General features: G+C 41.7%; 1 protein-coding gene across 1 annotated transcript in view; it reads right to left on the bottom strand.

The window, feature by feature from the left end:
- Positions 1-13,346: 13,346 nt before the first annotated feature.
- Positions 13,347-26,537, bottom strand: part of LOC128017540 (Fc receptor-like protein 5) — a 240,785-nt gene continuing 227,594 nt past the window's right edge. Inside the window, exons 10-13 of the mRNA XM_052602944.1 lie at positions 15,281-15,316; positions 14,636-14,671; positions 14,333-14,428; positions 13,347-14,168 (exon numbers count right to left, since the gene is read on the bottom strand). Of these exons, the coding sequence (XP_052458904.1) occupies positions 14,116-14,168; positions 14,333-14,428; positions 14,636-14,671; positions 15,281-15,316 (221 nt within the window). The 3' untranslated portion in view covers positions 13,347-14,115. The remainder of the gene's footprint in view (positions 14,169-14,332; positions 14,429-14,635; positions 14,672-15,280; positions 15,317-26,537) is intronic.

Genomic DNA, 26,537 nt, shown 5'->3' with positions numbered 1-26,537 from the left:
TTTTGAATTTACCTCGAAAATTGCGCTGGAACAGTTTCTCATGTTTTTGCTGACAGACTGCACCCTTGTTCTCATGAGTTGCACTTGATCAGTCTTTTACAAACCACCTTAAATGAGCATTCCATTTCTTTTCCATTACTTTTGTGTTCGGAATTTTTTTTATTTATTTTTTTATAGTAATTTCCTTTTTAATGACTACCTTAATGGAGCATCTGCAGTCGAACATGACTCCTGGACTGTGCATAGACAAACAGCCTCTAATTGAAGTCTGATAAACGGAGCAATGTGTAAGTTTAATACTCTGTTGTGGTTCCTTCATAAGAAGTAAGTTATGCCCTCCCATACAGTTGCACTTTTGCCTCAGTTAGAGGGTATGTGTTCAACTACCTTCAACTACCTCTTTGTCAACGCAGTTTTACAGCGGTAAGCTTTAAAACCTTTGTGTTCTTGTTAGTGTTGTTATTCAAATTACTCTTTCCTGTTGTTTTTTCTTTTTTTTTCTTCTTTTTTTTATGCAAATGCAAGACTTGGAGTTTAACTCTTTAAGTTAAACCCCATTAAACACTCGTGGCCTGAGAGATCTCACTAAAAGAAAAGCCTTATTCTTTTACTGTAGAAGAATGAATGCTGGCTTAAACTGTTACAAGAAACTCGTTCCTGTGAGAGTGATGTTCGTTTTTGGAAATCACAGTGCCGCTGTACGGTCCTCACTAAAGCAACAAACTCAACTTTCCTCACCGGCTGTCAACAGTTCAAACACCGCTACAACTCCGGTCACTTCTTCAGTTGCCCCTGCGAGTCCCATGGCCAAACCAGCGACATACAGCGGCACGGCGGAGGATTGCAGCGGGTTCCTGCTACAGTGTTCCCTCTACATGGAATCCAACGCTCATTTATTCACCACTGAACGCAGTCGAGTCGCATTCATCATCAACATGCTCTCAGGTAAAGCTCTCCACTGGGCTCAATCTCTCTGGGATTCGAACTCATCTGTCCTTGGATCAGTCACTAACTTCTGTTCTCAGTTAAAATCCGTCTTTGGTCAACAAACTTCTGCATTGTCTGTCCATGATCAATTATTTACAATTCGCCAACAGAAAGATGAATCCGTGAGTGATTATGCCATATGCTTCCGTACACTCGCTTACATAAGCGGCTGGAATGAAACTGCCTTAATTACAGCATATCGCCACGGATTGTGTGACAAAATACAAGGTTTGATTGTGGTGTACGAAGACTCACTGGGACTTGAGTGTCTCATCCAGAAATCCATTAGAGTTGCCCAGAGACTCACTGCCTGTCATCTGCTCACTCCCGCTGTACTTCCTCTTCCCGCTATACCATCTGTCGCTCCTCCAGCACCTGAGCCCATGCAAGTGGATTCTAACCATCTGTCCACATCGGAACGTCAGCGGAGGATTAACAACGGGCTGTGTCTCTATTGTGGGGGAGATGGACACCTCTTACCATCCTGTCCAGTTCGGATTACTCTAAGACATCTCCATTCTTCTGTTTCAGTACAAGCCCTCATCGACTCCGGTTCGGCGGGGAACTTCATCAACCGGCAAACATTAACTCGTCTAAGTGCCAAGCCTCATCGAAGCCCCGTCGAACTCAAAGTAACAACGATACAGGGAAAGCCGCTGGGCAAGGGTCGTGTCCACTATTTCTCCCCCACAATCATCCTCCGCGTGGGACTCCTGCACGAGGAAGACATCACGCTTATGGTGCTGGAGGAATCCACCGCAGACATCATCCTGGGACGCCCCTGGCTTAACCAACACCAACCTCACATCCATTGGCCCACCGGTGAGATCCTGAAATGGGGAAAGTCCTGTCATCATACCTGCATCACTCCCCCAGTTAAAATTCCCATGGTCGTTCCTTCCATAAAGAAGTCATCCCTACCGGTCCAGTCCACATCAGTGGAAAGCCCCGACACTAAGGTGGATCATATCATCCCTCCTGAATATCGGGCGTTCCAGGATGTGTTCAGTAAGCGGTTGGCAACGAAACTTCCACCTCATAGGCCATGGGACTGCGCCATTGACCTCCTGCCTGGAGCAACCCTTCCAAAAGGACGAGTCTATCCACTGTCCATCCCGGAGCAGAAGGCCATGGAGGAGTACATACAGGAAGCCCTCACTCAGGAGTTCATCCGACCATCTACTTCCCCTGCCGCTTCCAGCTTTTTCTTCGTGGCCAAGAAGGACGGAGGCTTGAGGCCGTGTATCGACTATCGCCATCTCAACTCTCAGACCGTCAAATTCAGTTATCCTCTTCCCCTGGTCCCAGCGGCGTTAGAACAACTACGCGGAGCCAAAATCTTCACTAAACTGGACTTGAGGAGCGCCTACAACCTGATCCGCATCCGGAAGGGGGACGAATGGAAGACTGCTTTCATCACTCCTTCCGGGCACTATGAATACAGGGTCATGCCGTATGGGTTATCCAACAGTCCATCCGTCTTCCAAAACTATATGAATGAAGTCTTCAGAGAATACCTTAACCAGTTCGTAATTGTCTACATTGATGACATCCTCATTTACTCCACATCCAAGCAGGAACACATCCAACAGGTCATACTCGTAATCCAAAAACTCCGGGAACACGACCTATACCTCAAATCTGAAAAGTGTGAGTTCCACACGCCCTCAGTCCAGTTCCTGGGATACATCATCGACCCACGAGGCGTGAAGATGGACCAGGGGAAGGTGGACGCCATCACACACTGGCCTCAACCTGGTTCCATTAAAGAACTCCAACGCTTCCTGGGCTTTGCCAACTTCTATAGAAGATTCATCAAAGATTACAGTTTACTCAGCTCCCCTCTAACTTCTCTCCTCTGGAACCGGCCCAAGTCTCTGTCCTGGAACCCCGAGGCCACTGAAGCTTTCCACCTACTCAAGCAGGCCTTCAAGACTGCTCCGATCCTAGTCCACCCTGATCCCAATCAACCGGGGTCGGAGCAGTCCTATCCCAGCGGCAGGGGGATCCTCCAAGACTCCATCCATGCGCCTTCTTCTCGAAGAAGCTATCCCCGGCGGAGCAGAATTATGACATTGGTAACCGTGAACTACTGGCCATCAAGCTGGCTCTGGAAGAATGGCGTCATTGGCTGGAGGGAGCCCAGTTCCCTTTCGAGGTAGTAACAGACCACCGGAACCTGGAATACCTCCGTGAAGCTAAGAGACTGAATCATTGCCAAGCCAGATGGGCCTTGTTCTTCACGAGATTCAACTTTAAGGTCACTTATCGCCCTGGCTCCCAGAACAATAGAGCCGATGCCCTCTCCCGTCTTCATCAAGCAGATCCTGAACCCGAATCTCCGGAACCAATCCTCCCTCCAGCCATGATTGTAAGTCTTATCCAATGGAATATTGATCATCTGATTGAACAAGAAAACCTGCAACACCCTGCTCCGCCGGGAGGTCCAGAAGGGAAACTCTTCGTCCCTCCTCAACACTGGATTACCCTCCTGGACTTAGCTCACACCTCTCCGGGATCTGGACATCCAGGCAGGAGGCGGACCCTTTCGCTCCTTCAACAGCGTTACTGGTGGCCATCGATGGCTCTGGATACTGTCCGCTACCTCAAGGGATGCTCCGTCAGCGCCATAGCAGACACCCCTAGAAGACTCCCGGAGGGTAAACTGGTGCCTCTGCCCATTCCTGAACGTCCATGGACCCATATTGGTATTGATTTCATGACTGACCTCCCTCTTTCTCAAGGTTACACCTGTGTGCTGGTAGTGGTTGACAGGTTTTCGAAGTCATGTAAACTCATCCCTCTCAAAGGACTTCCCACTGCGTTTGAAGCGGCAGAGGCACTATTCCACAATGTATTCCGCCACTTTGGCATTCCAGAGGACATCGTCTCCGACAGAGGTCCCCAATTCATCTCCAGAGTCTGGTCTGCTTTCTTCCGTCTTCTAGGGGTGTCCGTCAGCCTCTCTTCAGGATACCATCCACAGACCAACGGCCAGACGGAGCGTAAGATTCAGGAGCTTGGGAGGTTCCTGAGGATATACTGCCACCGTAACCAGGACTGTTGGAGCCAGTATCTACCCTGGGCCGAATACGCTCAGAACTCCCTCCAGCAATCCACCACCGGGCTCACCCCCTTCCAATGTGTCCTCGGATACCAGCCTCCACTCTTCCCATGGTCAGCTGAGCCCTCGGAGGTCCCAGCGGTAGATCACTGGTTCCGCCAGAGCAAGAGGGTCTGGGACTCGGCTCACGTGCATCTCCAGCGGGCAGTGCGGAGGCATAAGGAACAAGCGGACGCTCGTCGAAGACCTACACCGCAATACCAACCTGGACAGCGAGTCTGGCACTCGACGAGGGACATCCGCCTCCGGCTGCCCTGCCGTAAGCTGAGTCCCCGATACATCGGACCATTCACAATTGAACGGCAACTGAACGAAGGGACCTATAGACTCCAGCTACCAGCACAGTACCGTATCTCACCTTCATTCCATGTTTCACTCCTCAAACCCTTCACTGAACCTTTGTCTCCTCCATCCACAGAGCATGGTGATGATGCCGTACCTCCTCCTCCAGCCATCGAAGAAGACAACGACATCTTCTGGGTTAGAGCTATCCTCGACTCTCGACGACGGGGTCCTCAATTGGAGTACCTTGTAGACTGGGAGAACTACGGCCCGGAGGAGCGTTGCTGGGTTAATCGTAACGACATCCTGGACCCCAGCCTTCTCACTGACTTTCACCGAGACCATCCAGACCGCCCCGCTCCCCGTGGCCGAGGTAGACCCCGTCGTCGTACAAGATCCCAGCCGTCAGGAGCCGCCCGTGGAGGAGGGGGTACTGTCACAGCCACACCTTCTACACTCCCAGAATCGGACACTTACGCCACACCCACTCGTCCCCAATCACCAGAATTCTAAACACCTGTGCATCATCACCAGTGCCACATATAAAGCCATCAGTCACCATCACCCAGTGTCTGGTCTAGCACCGATCTCCTCACTTACCTGAACGCCATTCGTATAACTTACCTGATCTACTGAACCCTCTTCATCCTCATCTGTATTCCTGTTCCCATCGTCTTCGTCTGAGTCGCCACCTGTATCACCATTCACCTGAAGGAAAGTTGTGTTATTCTCTGTGTCATCTACGTGTCAAGATTCACCTGTGTCTGAAACCTCTGATTCACATTAAACACTATATCACTGAATCCTCTGTGTCCTCGTCTGTGTCTGACATATATATATATATATATATATATATATATATATATGTTAAACAAATGTTTCTTATTTATCTCTCTCTGTCTCTCGGTCTCTCTTTCTCTAGAGTTGAAGCCTACAGCCATTCTATCCATGCAGCAACTGATGGAGAAGGGGTTCACTTTGGTGCTGTTGTGATGTTGTCACAAAAATGACATATACATACATACATATATATATATATATATATATATATATATATATATATATATATATATATATATATATATATATAAACATTCTTGAATCATTCTTGTGTCTTGTCTTGCCTCTCAACAACTTTTAAAATATCGGCAGTAATTTAGTGACTCCATACGCTGATTCCAACTTTAGCCTACCTGATAATGAGCTTATTCACCTTAAGTAGGTTAATCAATATACTGTATAATTCAGGAGACTAAAACTTTTAAGGTTCTTCATTTTTTTTTACAATTGTTTTAAAATTGATATACATCAATTTTACAAAATTAATATTTAATTTATATTTTGTGTAAAATCATCTTTAAATTTAAAATTGTGACTCAAAGCACACTTAGTAATTAACCTCTGCTGCATTTTGAATCAAAAATCAAATTTAAAAACAAATACTATGGAGATTAATATATTGATGCTATATACAAAGTAACGTGACTGCAAACTACACCAACAGGATACTAGAACTGCGTTCCTGAAACTGCAGCCATCGCTATATCGTCCAGTACGGTAGGTGGCGCTGACACAAAAAACTTGGATCCTAGACCTGCGGTCCTAGATCTGCGGTCCTGAAACTGCAGCCATCACTGTATCGTCCAGTACGGTAGGTGGCGCTGACACGAAAAACTTGGATCCTAGAACTGCGGTCTTAGATCTGCGGTCCTGAAACTGCAGCCTCCGGTTGTGCAGGAACATACTATTGGAATCTTTGAGAACCATGGCTTTAAATAATCCTATTCATTTTCATTAATTCATTAAAATTGTACAGAAATTTGCACTTATATGTTTCAGAAAACACTTTGAAACTATTATAAGGTGAGGTGCAAAAATACAAACACGGGTAGCCTATTTATTTATCTGCAGGTTACATGTCCTTTAAGCTATTTGTAAAGTCTGGTTACACTTTACTATTTTCAAAAGATAATAAAGATAGCGATTTTCTTACATCAATTTGCCAGTATGTTTGCAGGACCTCGCAGAACACATCTGATCCTTCTTGTGTTCACCATTTTTGTTCTCCATTGAAATGTCACGACTCAAATTCACTCAAAAAAAAAAAAAAATGAACCGGCAAATATTAAATAATTTGGTCCCGACTGAGCAGTCAGTTCACAGAAAGACGACAATAACGGTCATATTTTTAAATGTAGAAAGCCATGAACCGATTCATTGTCCAGTTTCCTGAATGACAGCCAGATTAACCAATCATGATCGAAGTCATAAAAAAAACTACCAATGGGGGTTGTTTCAGTGTGATAAAGCAGCGAAATGTATATAGATTTATTGTTGTTAAAGATGATAATATTTAACATATACCTTTAGATTTAAGAATATGTATTATGACTAAAATATTTAAAAATGCTATTAAAATAATAATAATCTTAAATAATTTAATATAAATAATTTAAAAGCTTGTTAACCTTTTTCAACCATTCAGCATTAAACATTTTTAACGTTGTTTAATTAAAACAATTGACCTTATTTCAACCATATTTCAATGTTGAAAGTTGATCATGTGTTGGAAGTTTTTCAACCTTTCATCTTTAAACGTTGAATCAACATTGTTTCAACGTTGAAACCACAACTGACCTTATTTCAACCATATTTCAACGTTGAAGGTCAGTCATGTGTCGGCTGGGGCATAATAAACATACGTTTTTCCTTGTATAGTTTTTTTATTTATTTATTGTATAGTGTACATATTTTAAATGTGATTGTAAATGAAAATTAAAATATGAATGTAGTCCTATATATTTATGTTATATAATAATCTGCGCGACCCCATCGTTAACTTTCTTTGATGACGTTTGCAGGGCTTTCCAAATGAGCAGTTATTGTCAGTGAAGTCCACTTTAACTGATATACCGTGCTGAGGGAGTAGGAAGCAGTGCGGACGCGCCTGGAAAAAACGAGTGTGTCGCTTCCATTATGAGCGCGCATACCGCATTTGAAATAACAAACTTGAGCGCCCAAAATTATATGTAGACGGGCAGTTTATCGGTCAGAATGTTTACTTTCAGTTAATGGTTAAACGGTTAGTATGAGCGAGAGCAACCCTAGCGGGCATATAAACATAATATAACATACAAACATAAAAAAATCATTAATTTAAGGCCACACAAAGTCAACATGTTGGTATTTCTTGCTCGGAATCTGCCATAAAATGAAATGAAAGTGTATTGATCTTTGAAAAGGTGTACCTGCGATCTATTTCGACCTCACTCAGACCGTCACCATGGTCTTACCTTGAATGACGCCATTCCTCCGCCTATCCTCGAGACCAAATATCAACAATGTCAGGTGACTGACCTTAGGGGTTGGCTATATAACATCCAGGTGAACCAACCACTTCCTCTTGCCTTTCTCGCCTCATCTGAGACCGACGCGGTAGAGCGCATTGTTTTTGATTACAGGAGAGATTAGTTTCAATCCGTCACGTTTTGTGCAGGTGCTTCAAGTCCCTGAGGATTGCAGTGGTTTTTCTCCTCATTTAAATATTTCGACGTGTCGTCGGAACGCATGTCGGTGAGTATTTCTTTATTTTTCTCTGTTTGTTTTCAGGCATTTATTGATGGTTCTCAGGTCAGCTGTTCGCAGCAGACGAGAGTTTTCTTTTCCATTTACTGCGTGTGCGCACGTAGAATGATGGATATATAATTTTCTAAGGAGTTCTGTTCGCAGACGTATTCTGAATGATGAGTATGAAGAGTGATTCGTCACAATCTTTATATTAAATTGTACCTGGTTAATTGTGTTTAACTAATACCAGACATATATTTTTTGTGGATTAAGGAAGTGTTCAATTTGATTATGACCTAGTGATTCGTCACAGTCTATTTGTTAATGGCATTTTTGCTTGTTTTTTTCAATTAAATGCTGAGTTATTTTGGAGTCTCGCAGTTCAACTTCCAGAATTAGTTAAATACTGTGATTCATTACAGTTTATTTCCCTTTTCATGCACTATCATTATATGAGTGACCTGACCTCGGACTTGTTGTCATGAGTCACTCAAGGTGTCGTTTTTGCCAAACTAGCATACACCCAAGAGATGGGCATCGCGAATGTCCCTCCTGTTTGGGTATGCAACATGTACTAGATGATATTGAGGATCCCTGTGCAGCTGCGTTGGAGCTATCTTTGCGGGAAAGAGTGCAAAGAGCTAAACTGTTAACTGGTGGTAATAAAGAAATTATTCCCAGTAGTTCCTCTCATAAACGTAAGAGGCCAGATGCAGGTCCTGACATGCCTCCAGATAAAATAAAGAAAGCCACAGTAGTCCGAGATCCCAAGGATGACACTCAGTTGCAAATCTTAGCAGCATTGCGTGACTTAGCTGGTAAGCTTGAAACACGTAATTCTTCAGTAAACACACAGCCATCTGCACTCCGGGCTGGGGATGAGTTGACATCACGTCAGAAAGAGGGGGATGATTATACGGATGCCGTCTCACTGCATGCAAATAACTCCCTTTATGGTAGTGAGGAGAATGCAGATGAAAACGAGGGAGAGGAATCCAGGTCTGAGGTTTCAGAAGGAAGCCTGCATTCTGATGTTCTTTCGCGCATTTTAAGTGCAGCAAGGATCCTGGGCCTTAATGCACAGGAAGAAGCTACAGCTCCAGCCCCCACACAAGGTGTATGGGCGAGTATTTCCCCTGCACAGCCTACTGTGTCAATCCCTGTAGCTGAGGATTATTCCCAGATGTTGAGGAAAGCCTGGAATAATCCAAAAGCGGCACCCCAGTTTAATGCAGGATGTAGACGGTTTGTTAAGTTGGATTATCCCGCTGAGAGTGGTATGGGGAACATGCCATCAGTGGAGCGAGAGATCGCAGCCTTAACCGCTTTGGGACCTGATAAGGTTACTGACAATCCTCGTTGTCCCGGTAAGGAGTGCCAAAAGACAGACCGGTTAATGAGCCAGGCATATAATGCAGCTACTCGGGCAGCCCGTTCAGGAAATGCTCTAGCAATAGTTTTGGCTGCGTTAAGAAAGGTTGTTAATAAGGAAGAGCGTGATGTGATGAGCTTGATTGACACAGCACTCATCACACACTCACAGCTTACCAGGGACATAGGGGCATCTATGTCGTCTGCAATTTTAGCCAGAAGACAAATCTGGTTGGCTCAAACATCTTTACCTGACGCAATCAGGAAGGATTTGACTAATATGCCAGTGGTTCCAGGACGGATATTTCACACTGATGCACAGGCTTTGCTGGATAATGCTGATCAGGCAAGACGCAGAAGGGAGTCAGTTCAGCAAACATTTGCTGGCCCTACCAAATGTGGCCATAGGGCTGCTCATTCTTTTCAGCCCCCACACTTTCCTCGTTCAGAAACTTGGGGGTATGACAGAAGACGATCTAGGGGTTACCAGTCCCATGATCGAGGAACCAGATCTTTTTATCAGGCTCCCCAGACCGACCAGGCCCATAATCCAGTCAGGGGAGGACCACTTAAGAGGCGTCCTTCCAGGGGTTTCAAACCCCGGGGAGGCCAGGCATAGCGGTCTCTGTGTCGTCGGAGAATGCTCCCAACTGTGCCTGGACAGTTGGGAGAAGGTAACATCAGATCCCTGGGTCCTAGATACCATCAAGACAGGATACAGGATACAGTTCCGGCGGCGCCCTCCTACTTTTTCAGGCGATCATATGACCGTAGTCAGAGACCCAGTCCGGGCACAAATTTTGGGCAAAGAGATCACAGTTTTACTTCAGAAAAAGGCGATTGTACAGATAGACACCAGCAAACAGCTCACTGGGTTCTATTCAAAGTATTTCCTGGTGCCAAAGAGAGACGGGGGACTTCGACCCATTCTAGACTTACGAAAGTTGAACGAATTCATAAAGGTATTGCCCTTCAAAATGCTGACTACAGCACAAATTCTGGAATCCATAGAACTGGGAGAATGGTTCACTTCCATAGACTTGAAGGATGCCTATTTCCACATACCCATCTGTCAGGATCACTGCCCGTTTCTTCGCTTTGCCTTTCAAGATCGGGTTTATCAGTTCAGGGTCCTTCCATTTGGCCTGTCTCTGTCTCCAAGGGCCTTCACCAGGGTGGTGTCAGCAGCCCTTCGTCCCCTTCAGTGTGCAGGTTTGAAGATTCTGTCATACCTGGACGACTGGCTAATTTGTGCTCCTTCACGCAGTCAAGCCATGAGGGACACCGAAGTGGTGCTCCAACATGTCCAGTCTCTCGGGTTCAAAGTGAACTGGGAAAAGAGCAATCTAAGTCCCAGACAACAGACCGTGTTTGTAGGAGTTTCGCTAGATTCCCAACTGATGACGGCAACTTTATCACCCCAGAGAGTGGTACAGTTGATCAGTCTAACTCAATCATTCCATCTGAACAAGAAGGTGAAGTTAATTCAGTTTCAGCGATTGTTGGGCATGATTGCAGCAGCAGCAGCTGTGGTCCCACTCGGCCTTCTCAAAGCCCGTCCACTACAACGTTGGTTGAACAGCTTTCACTTGCATCCCAAATTACACAGACATGTAAGGATAAAGGTTACACGAAGGTGTGTCCAAATGTTACACCCTTGGAAGTCGTTACCGTCACAAGGGGTTCCTCTAGGCAACATCCCAGCGAGGCGGTCTGTGATAACGACAGATGCCTCTCTAACAGGGTGGGGAGCAGTTTGGGAAGGCAGGTCCATCAGGGGACACTGGAAATTCCCCTGGACCACAGAGCACATCAACGTGCTGGAACTCAGGGCAGTCCATCTCTCCCTGAGGGTTTTTCTCCCGTTGTTACAGAACAAACATGTTTTAGTGAGAACAGACAACATGTCGGCAGTGTACCACATCAATCACCAGGGTGGCACCAGATCAGCGCGGTGTCTCCAGGTGACACAGGAACTACTTTCTTGGGCATTTCCAAAGCTCTCATCACTCAGAGCAGTATACATACCGGGAGTGGCGAACAGAGCGGCAGACCTGCTGTCACGAACTGGACCACTCCCGGGAGAGTGGCGCCTCCATCCCGAAGTGGTGAGATTGATATGGAGGCGTTTCGGTATGGCGAAGGTCGATTTGTTTGCGACCACGGAGACAACTCATTGCGATCTATGGTATTCCCTGAACAGCCAGGGAGGCCCTTTAGGGATCGATGCACTATCTCAAGAATGGCCGGAAGAATTGCTGTACGCTTTTCCACCCCTACCCTTGATCCACCTTGTGATCAACAGGGTAGCTTTGGGCCGTCACAAGATTTTACTTGTGGCCCCACGTTGGCCAAAGAAACTTTGGTTTCCGACCCTTGTACGTTTGGTCCAAGGTTACCCTTGGCAGTTACCACAGAGAGCAGATCTCCTCTCTCAAGTGGAAGGCCAAATCTGGCACCCCAGTCCAGAGACACTTCAACTATGGGTATGGCCCTTGCTCAGTCCCTCTCTGAAGGCTTAGATGAAGCTGTATTAAGGACAATAAATAGTTCTAAGGCACCGTCTACGTGGAGTAACTATTTTAGCAAGTGGCGAATATTCTCAACATGGTGTCATGACCGACAACTAGATCCGGCCAAGTGTGACACCAGTTTGGTTCTTCGTTTTCTTCAAACATTGATTGATTCTGGGAAATCAGTTAATACCATAAAAGTCTACATTGCAGCCATCTCACACTTCCATGTGTCAGTGGATGGTGCAAATATTGGCAAACACCGTTTGGTGTCTCAATTTCTTAAGGGTGCAAAACGCTTGCGACCAGGGAGAATTATGAGATCACCTGCTTGGGACCTTTCTATTGTCTTACAGTCACTGGCCAAAGCACCTTTTGAACCTTTGGAGCAAGCAGATCTCAAGTTCTTGACATGGAAAACAGTTTTCCTACTAGCGATGTGTTCAGCCAAGAGAGTTGGTGAGTTGCACGCTTTATCAGTCAGTGAAGACTGCTTGAGATGGAAGGCAGAAAAAACAGGGGTTTTTCTCTGGCCAAACCCATCATTCTTGCCCAAGGTCCTTAAGCCTAGCACAATAAATCAGGTAATTGAGCTTGATGCTTTCCGTCCAGATCCCCTTTGTTCAGGTGAAGAGTTGGATCATTGTTCTCTATGTCCTGTTAGGGCATTGCACACATATATTGAGCAAACTCATCAACTACGACAGTCACACACACAACTATTTGTATGTTTTGACAAGAAGTGTGCAGGCAAACCTGTGTCTAAGCAACGGTTATCTCATTGGATAGTGGATACCATTTCACAAGCTTATGTCAGCCAAAATCTACCTATCCCTGGTGGTCTGGTTGCTCACTCTACCAGGAGCATGGCCACTTCCTGGGCGGCACTGAAGGGGGTAGCACTATCGGACATCTGTGCCGCAGCCTCTTGGAGCAGCTTGTGCACGTTTACGAGGTTTTATAGGATTAATGTGGCAAAGCCAAATCCTTTTGGGTCTGCGGTTTTATCTGCGGCTAAATAAACAGGGGAAGGAAAACATGCTAGTCCCTCGTGACCCTGGGGGTATAAGTCATCCAAGGTAAGACCGTGGTGACGGTCTGAGTGAGGTCGAAATAGATCGTAAGTTATGACTATAACTATGGATCTATGAGACCGAACGATGACCGTCACCATCCCTTGTCACTCGGGACGAACTGGGGCGTTCCAGGCAAGAGGAAGTGGTTGGTTCACCTGGATGTTATATAGCCAACCCCTAAGGTCAGTCACCTGACATTGTTGATATTTGGTCTCGAGGATAGGCGGAGGAATGGCGTCATTCAAGGTAAGACCGTGGTGACGGTCATCGTTCGGTCTCATAGATCCATAGTTATAGTCATAACTTACGTTATTATGCCATTTATCATTATATTGGTTGAAACTGGTCTTAGAACGACAATATTATTGTTTATTGTGATCATTTCTCAGAAAATTTATCGTCCAGTAAAATTTGTTATCATGACAGGCCTACTTTCAGTAGATTACAATGAATTTGAACTGATGAAACACCTTCAAAAGATGTAATTACAGGTTCATCATTTCATTATGGCTGACACTATGGCATTGTTTTTTGATCACGTAATGTATATTTATTATGCTCTCTGGAATACACACTTAATAATTTCATTCATACAGAATGTGTTACAGAATAAAACTATATGCATGTTGGCTAATTACTCAAACAAGTAATCTAAAGCAGAAAACAAGGCATCAAGCTTTCCTTATAAGAACAGACAAAAAAAATAATCACACGATAAAGCTGCTGAACCTTTTTAAGGTTCTGAAAAAATCTAATTTAAAGCATATAAAATCAGAACAGACTTAAGCATTATCAAACCATGTTTAAAGACTAAAAAGTTATTGTATATATAAAATATGTTGATAATATGTAGATGAGTTACAGCATACTAGCTTTGGTCTTCTGCAGACACATTAAACATATTATTTTCAACAATTAAGACTCATTTAAGGCTCAGAATGCAAGAAGGTCACAGTTTGAGTCCTGGGATTCAGGAGCCCTTTCAGTGTGGAGTTTCTCCATGTGTTGGTGTGGTTTTACAATATAAACATATGCAGGAGAACTGAACTGGAGACAGTAAATTGTATGTGGGTGTGAGTGAATCATCCATCCAGGGTTTTTTCTATGCCTTCAGCTCGAGGTGTTGGGTTTAATCTAGCATAATGTGACCCTACAGAGGACAAGATGATTGGTGGTGGATGGGTGGAATATCAGGTTAAGTTTCTTCTTCTGTAACAGCGTACTGGCTTTGGTCTTCAGTAGATGGAACTGTGAAATACACACAAAACGTTTATTTTTTCGAAATGTAATTTAGTTTCCACTGCAGTTGTTGTTTAAATTAATGATTGGATCATAATGTTGAAAATACGGTATGTCTGTCAAAAGAGGGAATGTGAATAATTTGAGAGAGATGGATCAGACAGAATTATTACCTCTCGCTCTGTAGCATTTGTAAAGCAGCACGACTGTCGCCAGCAGATACGGACAAGCTGCCAGAAGAAAACCGAGGATGATGTGAGGACCTGACACTGAAAAACAGAAACACAAGCACATTATTGAGAACATTACAGAGCTACTAAAGACTTTCAGCAAGTTTCTCAGGGAACCCAATGTTTTGTGTGAAATATATTTTTTCCTCCCATCTCATGTTTATTCCACCATCATGTTCCTTTAGGAGCTCTGTAATAAAGAAACAGTTCACCCAAAAATTTATATTCTGCCAAAAAACTACTCACCAAGTTGTTCTAAAGGTGCATGAATTAATTTTTTCTCTGTGGAACAGAAAGATAAGATGTTATGAAGTCTTTTAATTAATTTATTCCAATGTTTAATCTTACTCACACCATATATGACCACAATCAGATTCATTCATTTTGATTTTAAATGAGTGGTTAAGTTGTATTTACAACACTGTTCCAGAAAAGTTCAACCCAAATATTCAGATGTGTGCAGTGTATTTTATGGAGGATGTGGACTGTTTCCTGAACCAATAGCTTACAATACATCTGTGCACAAAGGCTGTTTCTATAAAGTGGGTCAATAACATCTGTGCAAGGACAGTCTGGCACTTGTGACTCACAGCATGTAAGTACGTTAACATATTTAAAGAATTTGCCACTGATGATTCAAACACAAGTTTTGAGCAGTGTAGAGTAAGGCTTGTTTGTCGTTTCTCCGATCACAAATGCAGACATGGTTTTATGTTTATGCTGCGCAATACACAACACAACACAAAAAAAGACAGTATAATTATAATCAGTAATTATGTCCCCACTGAATGCAACAAATGCCTCGTTTGCAGAGCTCCGAATGCCTTTAGGAGCTCTGTAAAAAAGGAATAGTTGACCCAAAAATGTATAATCTGACAAAAAATTACTCACCAAGATGTTCCAAATCTGCATGGCTTACTTTCTTCTCTGTGGAACAGAAAAGAGGATGTTTTGAAGCCTTTTAATTAATTTGTTTTTAATGTTTAATCTTCCTCACACCATATATGACCACAATCAGATTAATTAATGATTGATTTCAAATACATAAACAAATATATAAATAATTCATGGACAGTAAGACCTTGGTAGGAAAGTCTATAACATGTTCGATATGATTCTATTCTAATGCTGCAGTTAACACTTTTCATTTCATTGAAATGTAAGATATTGTTTATGAGGTGTTGATGATTTCACTATATTTCAGTGTATTTTGTATTTGATAGGTATACTTTTATTCATGTGAATCATGTAAAATAATAAACACAGCTGTCAATAATTATTTGTGCTTCACCAGAAATAGGAGACAGAGATATTAATCATGTGGGCTATCTGAACAAATGCTCATGAATGAAATGAAATCAGCGGACAGAGACTGATCTCCAGAGACTCTCACCTCTGACTGAGATCCAGCTGTGTGGTGACTGTCCTCTCTCTGTTTTACAGTAGTAGAAACCCTCGTCTGACTTTGAGACATTCGTGATGATCATCTCTCCTGTCGTCTGATTCTGGACGAGTGATCTGTCTTTATAGAAATCAGCTCTGAGGATCGATGAGTTTGTAGATCGATGTAAACATTGTAGAGTCAGTGTGTGTCCCTCAATCACAGGATCAACAGAACTCTCCAGAATCACATCACCATCTACACAACACAAGAGATTCATGCATGCAGGAAGATGATGCTGATACATATTGCACATTCATAGAAACAATATATCATATATAATAATTAGTTAGCCATATATACTCCGTTTCATTGATTAATTCATTTGATCAATCTTTTTATTTTATATTATACTATTATAATTTTCTTTAATCTCTAATTAAAGGGATCATATTGCATGCGATTTAAATTTTTCCTTTCTCTTTGGAGTGTTACAAGCTCTTGGTGCATGGAGAAGATCTGTAAAGTTGCAAACACTAAAGTCTCAAATCCAAAGAGATATTCTTTATAAAAGTAAATAGTTACACCCCCCACATGTCTATGTCACAATGTGAAAAGATTGGTATAATGCTCATGAATGTTCATGCAAAGAAAGATTGTGTAACTTTTATTTACGCTGTTGCTGCCGGAACCATGTTGTGGAGACGCTGTGTGTTTTGTTGTGAAAGTGAAGCTACTTTGTTTGGTCTTCCAAAATAAGACACAACTATAAATCAGTGGTTAAGTTGCATTTACAACACTGTTCCAGAGCAGTTCAACCTAAATATTCAGATGTGTGCAGCACATTTTTAGGAGGACAAGGACTGTTTCCTGAACCAGTAGCCTACAATGCATCTGTGTACAAAGGCTGTTTTTATAAAGTCTGGCAATAACATCTTTGCAAGGACAGTCTGGCGCTTGTGACTCACAGCATGTAAGTACTTTAATAAACATATTTAAAGAATTTGCCACTGATGATTCAAACACGAGTTTTGAGCAGTGTAGAGTAGTGCTTGTTTGTTATTTCTCCGATCACAAATGCATGCATGTAGGAAGATAATAAGTATAATAACAACTCAGTATCTACACAGAGAATATATTAAATACAGTGATTTAACAGTCAAATAAGAGAAGAATGTGCCATTACATGAGAAGATGCACTGTTAGAAATGACTAATAATGCACAGTTGATATCTGACACCTCTCAGCGCTAAGGACAGAGATGGAGCCGCTCTGTCTAGAACATTAGTGCGCATGCGCCAAAAGAGTGCTGTAACTCTTAGAAATGAGCGATACATATTAAATATATGTAACCGGGGCAGGAATAGCCTGATATTTAATTCCCCTGTTGATTTTTCCCTTGACGTTTTTGCTATGATGCAGTTATGCGTGCTGTCTCCTTTAAGAGTTTGATCATATGCACGAGAGAGTGTGTATGCGTCAGAGTGGAACAGAGAGCGAGCTGATAGAAGCAGCAGTTACAAGTGAGGAGAAAATAGTTGATTAGAAATTAGTGGTGGGCGATACTGCAAATTTTGCAGATGTTTTGAAAATTTTGCAAATATAGGGTCAGTATTGCCAATACCGATACGATACTTTTTACTTTAAAAAAAATACTTTTGTGTAGGGGAGAGCAGTAGGTCTATGTCAATATTTCTGAGGTGAACGAATGATCAATTATTTAGACAATATTAATTTATTAATGTATTAAAGTCCACAAAATTATTAGTTATTAGGCACTTTAGAATGAATTCTGTACAGCTTTTTTTTTTTAATAAAAAAATAAAGAATAACAAAAATCTCTCCCTTTTTTCTGGTTTTAAAAGCAAATGAAATAAAGTGCACACAATTATTACTGAAGAACAAACAAAGAACAATTATACCTGTGCAATAACATTCCCTGAGCCCCCCTTCTGGACTTCAATGTGCTATCAGCTTCGCTCACTCTGTTCGCTGCTCCTCGGCGCGTTGTGTCAGTGACTCACGTGACGACACAAAAACGACTCACGTGACGACACAAAAACGACTCACAGCAGAGCAGCAGGAGGGTGAGGAGTAGCAAAGTGGGCCAGTATTTGAAAGCAGCCTTTGCTCAGGATTGTAGAGGGGAGGTGGGTGCTTGGGAATCTTTGTCCGGGCAGGTCGCAGTGACTAACGCTAGTGACGGCTATTGCTCCCGACGGCAGGTGTGACGGTCTGTCTGTGGAGTAGGGCTGTGCAAAAAAATCAAATACGATTTTCATGCAAATCTCATCAGTAAAGACGCTCCTGTAATTAGAAGTATATCCCCAGCACGTGCATTCAGATCAGGGTTGCCAGGTTTTCACAACAAATCCTGCCCAGTTGCTTCTCAAAACTAGTCCAGTCGTGCTTCCAGAAGGTTCCCTGATAAAACATTGCTTCCCGGGGTAAAATATACGTTTTTAGCAGGGTTGCCTTGGTAAAATTCACATTTTAGGAGCTAAATATCACGTTATTTGTATTGGGGTTGCTTTGACCCGTGGACATGAAAAACAACCACAGACTTGGCAACACCGGTTGGCATTTACTACACCGAGCCGTAATTCACTGACAATCTACACAACATCGATGTTAAAATCGCAGGCGATTCTTTGTCTATTTTGAAAACGATTTTATGTTAGTTGTCGGTAGTCTACGGCTCTGTGTAGTAACTGCCGCTCCACCTGAACCAGTGTTGCCAAGTCTGCAATTGTTTTTCATGTCCACGGTTTGAAGCAACCCCAATACCAATAACGTGATATTTAGCCCCTAAAATGCGAATTTTACCAGGGCAACCCTTACAAAAAATTTATATTTGAACCCCGGGAAGCAATTTTTATCGGGCAACCTCCCGGAAACACGATTGGGCTAGTTTTGGAATAGTTTTAAGAAGCAACTGGGCAGGATTTGTTGTGAAAACCTGGCAACCCTGATCTGAACGCACGTGCTGGAGATATACTTCTAATTACAGGAGTGTCTTTACTGATGAGATGTACATGTAAATCGCATTCGATTTTTTGCACAGCCCTACTGTGGAGGTGAACATAGCTCAGCTTACAGGGGATGTACAGTTAGCAAAAGAGCTGAAGAGGTACAGAAGGTTGAAATCCATACTGGGTTCTCATTTGCGGAAGCGGCTAGGAAAATACCTGCTCAGCCAACTGTACAGGTGAATAAAACAGCGGCTGTAGAGGCATGCAGTTCTGCTTGTCAGGGATGCAGTAAGATCAAAGACGATACTCTACTCATGAGAAAAGATGTTGTTTTGTTCATGGTAGAGATTATTAATTGTACTGCTCAAGTTGAAAGGAAGACAGAAAAAATTAAAATAATTGTAAAAGCAGCGCAGAAGTACCTCGGTTTTAAAAATACTAGCTGGGAATTAGTGGAAGAGAGATTAATTGAGATTCAATTTTCATCCCAACCTCAAACATGGAGTGCTGTACCGTCTGTCTCATAATAATTATTCTCCAGTGGAATGCGAGCAGTCTCATCAGCAATGGTCAAGAGTTTAAGAAGTACATCTCTGATTTGGGAGATAGGCCCCATATAATATGTATTCAGGAGACATGGCTCAAACATCAGTTTGATTTTCTTATTCAAGGTTACACACTAATAAGAAATGATAGGAAGGATAGACAAGGTGGGGGAGTAGCAACATTTGTTCAAGATGGTCTGAGGTACAAAGTTGAAAATATGGGGCAGGAGTATATGAATCAGTAGTTGTTAAAATCTGGATAGCTAATGATCAAGTTTCATGGGTTAATTTTTATAATCCTAGTAAGAGGTTGAGTATTGAGGACCTAGGTGCTGTAAGTGGACAGATTCAAGGAAAGATAGTCTGGTGCGGTGACTTTAATTCTTATAATGTATTATGGGGAAGCCTTACAGATGCAAATGGTGTGATTATTGAGGAGTTCCTTGAATTGAATTCGCTTGTTTGTGTTAATGATGGTTAGGGATGGGAACCGAAAAAGAACCGGAACCGTGAGCAATTTCTTTTCTTTTTTTTTTTTTGTTCTTTGAAAAGAACCAGAACCGTGAGCAATTTCTAAGTTTCGTTTCTGAAAACGGTTCTTGTGCAACACGTGACCAAGTGCTGTGAGCAGCCTTACGCCGCTGTTCTGAGTATTCAGCATTTCCCGTAAAGGATGTCATGAACCGAATAACAGACACACCTCACTGCATTTTTAATTAAGTGATAGTGATAGAAAAATGCGTGCATGCTAGAAATAGAACCGACGCCTATTTTTCACGCGACACGCAAGCGTGTTGGAAGCGTTTCCTGGCAAAATATAATAGGAAAATATGTTTATATGTCCTTTTGTACACAAATATATATTAATTCATGACATTTTGATGTTTGAAAGTCTATAGGTTGACATAAATTCAGATATAAATGTAATTTAGAAAAATAATAATAATAATTATCGATTTTCAAATATTGCACCTGTTAAACAGTCTATTTTGCCGTTAATACTGGTGTGTAAAAAAAAAGTTTATATTTTTGTCATGAAGACAAGATCCTGGTCTGTCGGCAGTCTCCCTCTATGTCACCCACAGCAGCAGCAGCGCATCATGGCCGCGTCAGGCACGATTCTGGTGTGTAAAGACACAGAAAACGCGAAGCAGCCGCCACACAGCAGAAACGCCACGCAGCCAGTGTGTCACCAGCCTTCTGCACCTGCCGCCACTAAATTACATTATATTTGTCCCATTATGTCATTAATATACATACTGGCTTCAATTTGGACCACTAAATAAATACACTGCTATTGTTATGCAAGTATGAGGGTTAGATTATTTAGTGTACAGGTCATTTCAAGAGTGATAAACAAAGTGATAGAAAATATTTATTTTAATGCATTTTAAATGTTTAAAAATGTGGAAACCACTCATTGCATCACACCATCTCCTGTCTTCATTATTATTTGTAAAATAGGGACTTTATGGAGAGAGTGTATACATGTTTATAAGTTTAACCATTTATATTTCATTAATTAAGGGAAATTAACAAGTGTCTCAGCCCTCAAGGGACTATTAAAGCTTATTCCTGCTTGAAAAGCAAAACGTTATTGATAGTGTAAAAAACATCAACTTTGAAACACATGCTGATTGATGGACTAGCATTACCCAACATTACTTACTACCTACTTTTACTAAGGTAAAATATAAAAAAAAAAAAAAAACATAATAATAGTTCATTTATATGGAACCAGAAGCCGAACCGGAAAATGTCTAAAAATAACCCACCCCACTTATGAAGATCTTTACACTGTAATATATGTTGCATTTTGACATTGCCAACTTTTAAATTAAGTTGACAGTAAGTAATAAACAGTATTGAGCATTGAGTAGTTGAGTGTTGTGCATTTTTCCTTACCACTATTTCTTAATAATTGTTTAATGATTTTAATGGAACCGAAATCAGAACCGTTCGGTGGAACCGGAACCGGAAAATTTTTACCGATTCCCAACCCTAATGATGGTAGAGGGACAAGATATGATTGCTGAAAAAACACAGAGAGTTATTTGGATTTAACATTTATATTGAGTGGAGTGGCAGGTAATTACATCATGGGAGGTGTTAAGTGACTTACCTATGGGTAGTGATCACTTTCCCATAATTGTAACAGTTGGAATTGATGTAATTAAAGAAGATGAAGTGTGGGTACCGAGATGGAGGTTAGATAAAGTCAACTGGGAATTATGTCAAGCTTAAGCTGAGAGGAAGTGTGATGAATTAGATGAAAGATGTTTGAATGATGTGGAATTACTTAACTCTGAATTTGTGTCTAATATTCTTCAGATGGCTGAGGTCTCAATTCCAAAGACTGGTGGAAGAGGACTTAAAAAGTCTGTACCATTGTGGAATGAGCAGTGTAGTGTTGCAATTAAAGAGAGAAGTAAGGCATTTGAGCAGATAAGGAAGAATCATACACTTAAAGCTGCGGTAGGGAACTTTTGACGCTCTAGCGGTTAATAAACAGAACTGCTTGCGTCTTGCGGAAGAACATCGTAGCCGGAACTACTTCTCTCTGTTTATGTCTATGAAGAATCACAAAGGTACTGGGTTACTCCGCCGCGGTACCCCCGAAGCAATCTAAAATAGTCAGAATATAAACACTTATTATAGATGTACCCTAGTGATTCAGGACGAGCTAAAAACACGGTTTGGAAAACGGTTTCATGGTGTACTCGCTTATTATATAGATTTTTCTAAATTTTGAACACAAACAAAGTTACGGACCGGACCTCTGATTGGTTGATTTCTTACCGGGAGCGGATGGCTTTCTGCAAATGGCAATAGGACCACTGGGAGGAGCCAGAGGTTCTTGATTTTTTCACAGATTATCTGTCTCATATTCTACTGTCAGGACATAATGACAGGTTTAACAATTATGTAAAAAATATATTTACAAAAGTTCCCTACTGCAGCTTTAAGGCTTTAGTCCAGTATAAGAGAGCACAGGAGGTTGTTAGAAAGACTGTTAGAGCTGCAAAAAAGGCTTTCTGAAGGGAATATTGTAATACAATTGGGAGAGAAACTAAGTTGTCAGATGTATGGGGAGTTATTAGGAAAATGAATGGTGTTAAAAGGAATTATTCTATTGCCTGTTTTGCTTCGTAATGGTCAGACTGCTGTTAGTAATAAAGAAAAAGCAGAGTTGTTGGTGGAGACTTTAGTTAAAGTACACAGTTCTGAGAAATTGTCAGACACTGCCAAGTGCTGTAGAGAGGAGGCTTTAGCTGAAAATACAGGAGTTATTGTTCAGAAAAGAATTACAAGTGGGGATCTTGATATGCCTTTTTCAATTTTTGAATTGAAGAAAGGCTGTCTCTAATGTGAAGCAATCTACACCTGGCAAGGATGGTATTTGCTACTCTATGCTTGGACATTTAAGTGACAGGTCTCTTAATGTTGTCCTGAAGCTTTTCAATCTGGTTTGGGAAACAGGAAGGATTCCTGGTGTGTGGAAACAGGCAGTCAAAGTGCCAGTGCTGAAGCCTGGTAAGAGTGCAAATGACCCTTCTAATTACAGGCCCATTGCGCTTACCTCGCAGTTAGGGAAAACGATGGAGAGAATAGTAACAGATAGGCTGACATATTATATGGAAAGTAAAAACTTGTTCTGCCCTTTTCAAAGTGGTTTTCGTAAGGGAAGAAATACGATGGATGCAATTCTATGTTTGGAGTCAGAAGTGAGAAAAGCCCAGACAAACAAAGAAATAGTGGTTGCTGTCCTTTTTGATATAGAGAAAGCTTACGATATGTTGTGGAAGGAGGGATTGTTGATGAAGTTTGAGAAACTTGGTATTGGAGGTAAGCTTTATAATTGGGTGCTGGAGTTTTTATTTGGAAAAGAAATTGAGGTTAGAGTTGGCACGGCCTATTCTAGTACATATTCTGTAGAGAATGGTACTCCGCAAGGGAGCGTCTGCAGTCCAATACTTTTCAACATAATAATAAATGACATTTTCAATCTAATTGACGGAAGTATAGGCAGGTCTTTATATGCAGATGACGGAGCCCTTTGGATGCGGGGACGTAATCTGAAGTACCTTGAAAAGAAGATGCAGGATGCAATCGTGGTAGTGGAGGAATGGGCTAATAAGTGGGGCTTTAGAATGTCTGTTACTAAAACCCAAGTTATTTGTTTTTCAAGACGACATAAAGACATTACATTAAAACTTTATGAGCAAAAGATGGAACAAGAGGGTGTTGTGAGGTTTTTGGGAGATATATTTGACGAGAAACTTACATGGAAGCAGCATATAGAGTATGTTCAAATTAGGTGTTAAAAAGTTAATAATTTGTTGAGTTGTTTGTCTGGTCAGAACTGGGGAGCTGCAAGAGGAGCATTGTTAAGGATTTACCAGACTCTCATGAGGTCTTCCCTTGATTATGGCTGTTTATCATATATGGGAGCAGCTGAAAGTTTTATTTGATTAGGTTGGACAGAGAACAATCACAAGGGTTGCGTATTTGTAGTAGAGCTTTTAGATCGTCTCCTATTGCTGCTTTGCAGGTTGAGACTGGAGAACTTCCGATGCGGTTAAGGAGAGTTAAGCTAATGTATGCGTACTGGGTCAATCTCCAGGGTCATAGCTGTGTTCACCCAGCAAAAGATGTGTTGAAGGATTGTTGGGAACATCAGAAGTCTAACTACTATAGCTTTGGGTGGATTGTAGATATTAAAGCCTAGAATGTAGGCCTGACGCAATTTAAGTTTAGTTTGACTGTACCATGTTCATCTATACCTCCATGGCTGTTTGTTATGCCAGTAGTGGACCTGCAGCTACAACTGGCATTGAAAAAGGAAAGTAGCGGTACCCCAGAATGGCTTGTTGTTCAAAATTATTTTGAGCAGTTTAAAGAACACCTTGTACTGTATACTGATAGGTCTAAAGATCCCAAACAATGGCAGAACAGGAGCGGCAGTGAATATTCCACAATATAAAATCAAAATTAAAATAACAACTTCTGATTATCTTGCAGTGTATACTGTTGAACTCACTGCCATTGCTTTAGCTCTTAATTGGTTGTTTATGAATTATATTGGGGGCATAAACAGAGCTGTAGTTGCCTCAGACAGTCAAGCTGCATTATTGAGCGTAAAAACAGGAAAGTCATGCAGACTAGATCTATTATACAAAATTTACCATATATTGTTTCAGCTGCAAAGTAAAGGTGTTTGTGTTCAGTTTGTTTGGGTCCCTGATTGTTAGGAATTGATGGAAATGAAGAAGTGGATATTCTAGCTAAACAGGCCTTGAAATTGGATGAGGTTAACATCAATGTCCCTCTATGTGTAACCCCTCTCACCCGGGTCCTCTCTGACGCTCCTCGCACTCGCTCCGAGCGGGGCTCGAACCCGGGTCTTCCGGCATGGGAGGCGGACGCACTAACAAGGAGGCTAAATGGCTACAGCCACTAGCGCGTCTCTTGAGATCGGGGAGTGAGGTTTTACCTGCACAGCACTACTCGCTGGCCTCCGTTACATATGGAAAGCTGAAGGGAAATCTATTATTCAGGAAAAAGTGATTGGGATGTGGCAAGAGCAGTGGGATAGTAATGACACTGACAGACATCTTTACTGTGTGCAAAGAAATGTGGGAGGGGGTAGATCTAGGGATGGAAGTAGGAGAGAAGAGGCAGTGCTGACACGTTTAAGGATTGGCCATTCAGGTGTCAATAGATCTTTATTCCGTATAGGGAAACATCAGACAGGAGGTTGTGATTACAAAGGTTGTGAGCAAAGTATAATGAACGTAGATGAGAGATATTTAAATTATCTTTATTTAGATTGATCCGCCCACCACTATTAGAAATTGCTAAACAGATATAATCCAGGTTAATTATCAACTTGTGGACCTGTGGTGGTTTCAGTTGTGTGACTGCAAGAGTAGATGACTTAATTCAATGTTTATATTAGTGTATGTTGCTGCATATAAGAAATCTCCGGTGGGGGAGGGGATTCAGGCCTACCTCAATGGAGATTGAGCGTAAGTTCATTTAAAATACACTTTGAAGACTGTTATAATGTATAATAATTCAGTGTAATACATGTATAGGAAGAACATGCAGTAATTGTTGTATATTATACTGTAAAGAGGTGAGAGCAAGATTGTGAGATCGCACGTTCCAGTTTCCATGTGATTGATAATCCAAAGTCTCATATGACAGTGAGTGTTTTTCATTTTATTCTCCCAAATTGTATTTATGTATGTGGCTTGAAAAGTATTGTACCCTGTATAAAGTGTATACTTTTATCTATAGTCTGTTTACTGATTAATACATTTAAAAAAGGTTAAAATGTGAACTGTGTGTAATGTGAGTGGTGCATTTATGTTTTATTTTTGTTTTTTCGTCTGTTTATTCAGGCACATAAGCCACTACCGTTGTTTTACACACCTTTATTGGTTCTTTAACATTGGTTGCACTGTTTCAAGTCAAATTGGGACTTGTGATCTGGTGTTTTGATTAGAGATTATTACTGTAAACGACTTATTTGTATTATTTACATTTCTTCTTATATGTTATTTCACTTTCTGTGCCCATTGAAGTGAACTGGGTAACATCATTTGTTTTTTTTTTGTTTTTTATTCTGTTTTATACAACTTATCTTGTTTAATTGGATCTGAGTCCTGAGAAAAAGATATTTTTCCCTCAAAAGTGCTGGGTCTTCTTTTCGGGCTCAGTCAAGAATAAAAGAATATTTTTTTAGTAGATGTCTTGGCATTGTCTCTTTCTTTAGTATATTAGAAGGACGTCAAGCTGCTCAACGTTCACAAACAATATAGAAAGCAATGGATGAACAGACTGTTACTCACTAGGCACACACACAACTTTAGCAAAGATAAATCGCTACAGTACAGCTAGCATCTGTCCGCTTTCCCGATCAGTCTAACTCCGTTCTATGGGTGGGACCGCTGATCTTCGCATCCTGCACGTAGTGCTGATTGGCTCGCAGGATGGATGCTGCATGTGCGTTGACTGTAGTGTATTGCATGGGAAACTTAGCCAAATGAATATAACCTGTTTGTGGCCTTTTTTACAATAATTATAATCAGTAATTATGTCCCCATTGGATGCAACAAATGCCTCATTTGTAATGGGTTTTATTTATTTTTTGTCTCGTCACGCCAGAAGATGTCATCACAGTATATTAAGGGGCATAACATTTCAGTCACACGCTTGAGGTATTCACCCAATCACAACGCACT

The sequence above is a fragment of the Carassius gibelio genome, chromosome A7 (genome assembly GCF_023724105.1).
Source record: "Carassius gibelio isolate Cgi1373 ecotype wild population from Czech Republic chromosome A7, carGib1.2-hapl.c, whole genome shotgun sequence".
Lineage (NCBI taxonomy): Eukaryota > Metazoa > Chordata > Actinopteri > Cypriniformes > Cyprinidae > Carassius > Carassius gibelio.
This window is presented reverse-complemented; position numbering and strand designations above follow the sequence as displayed.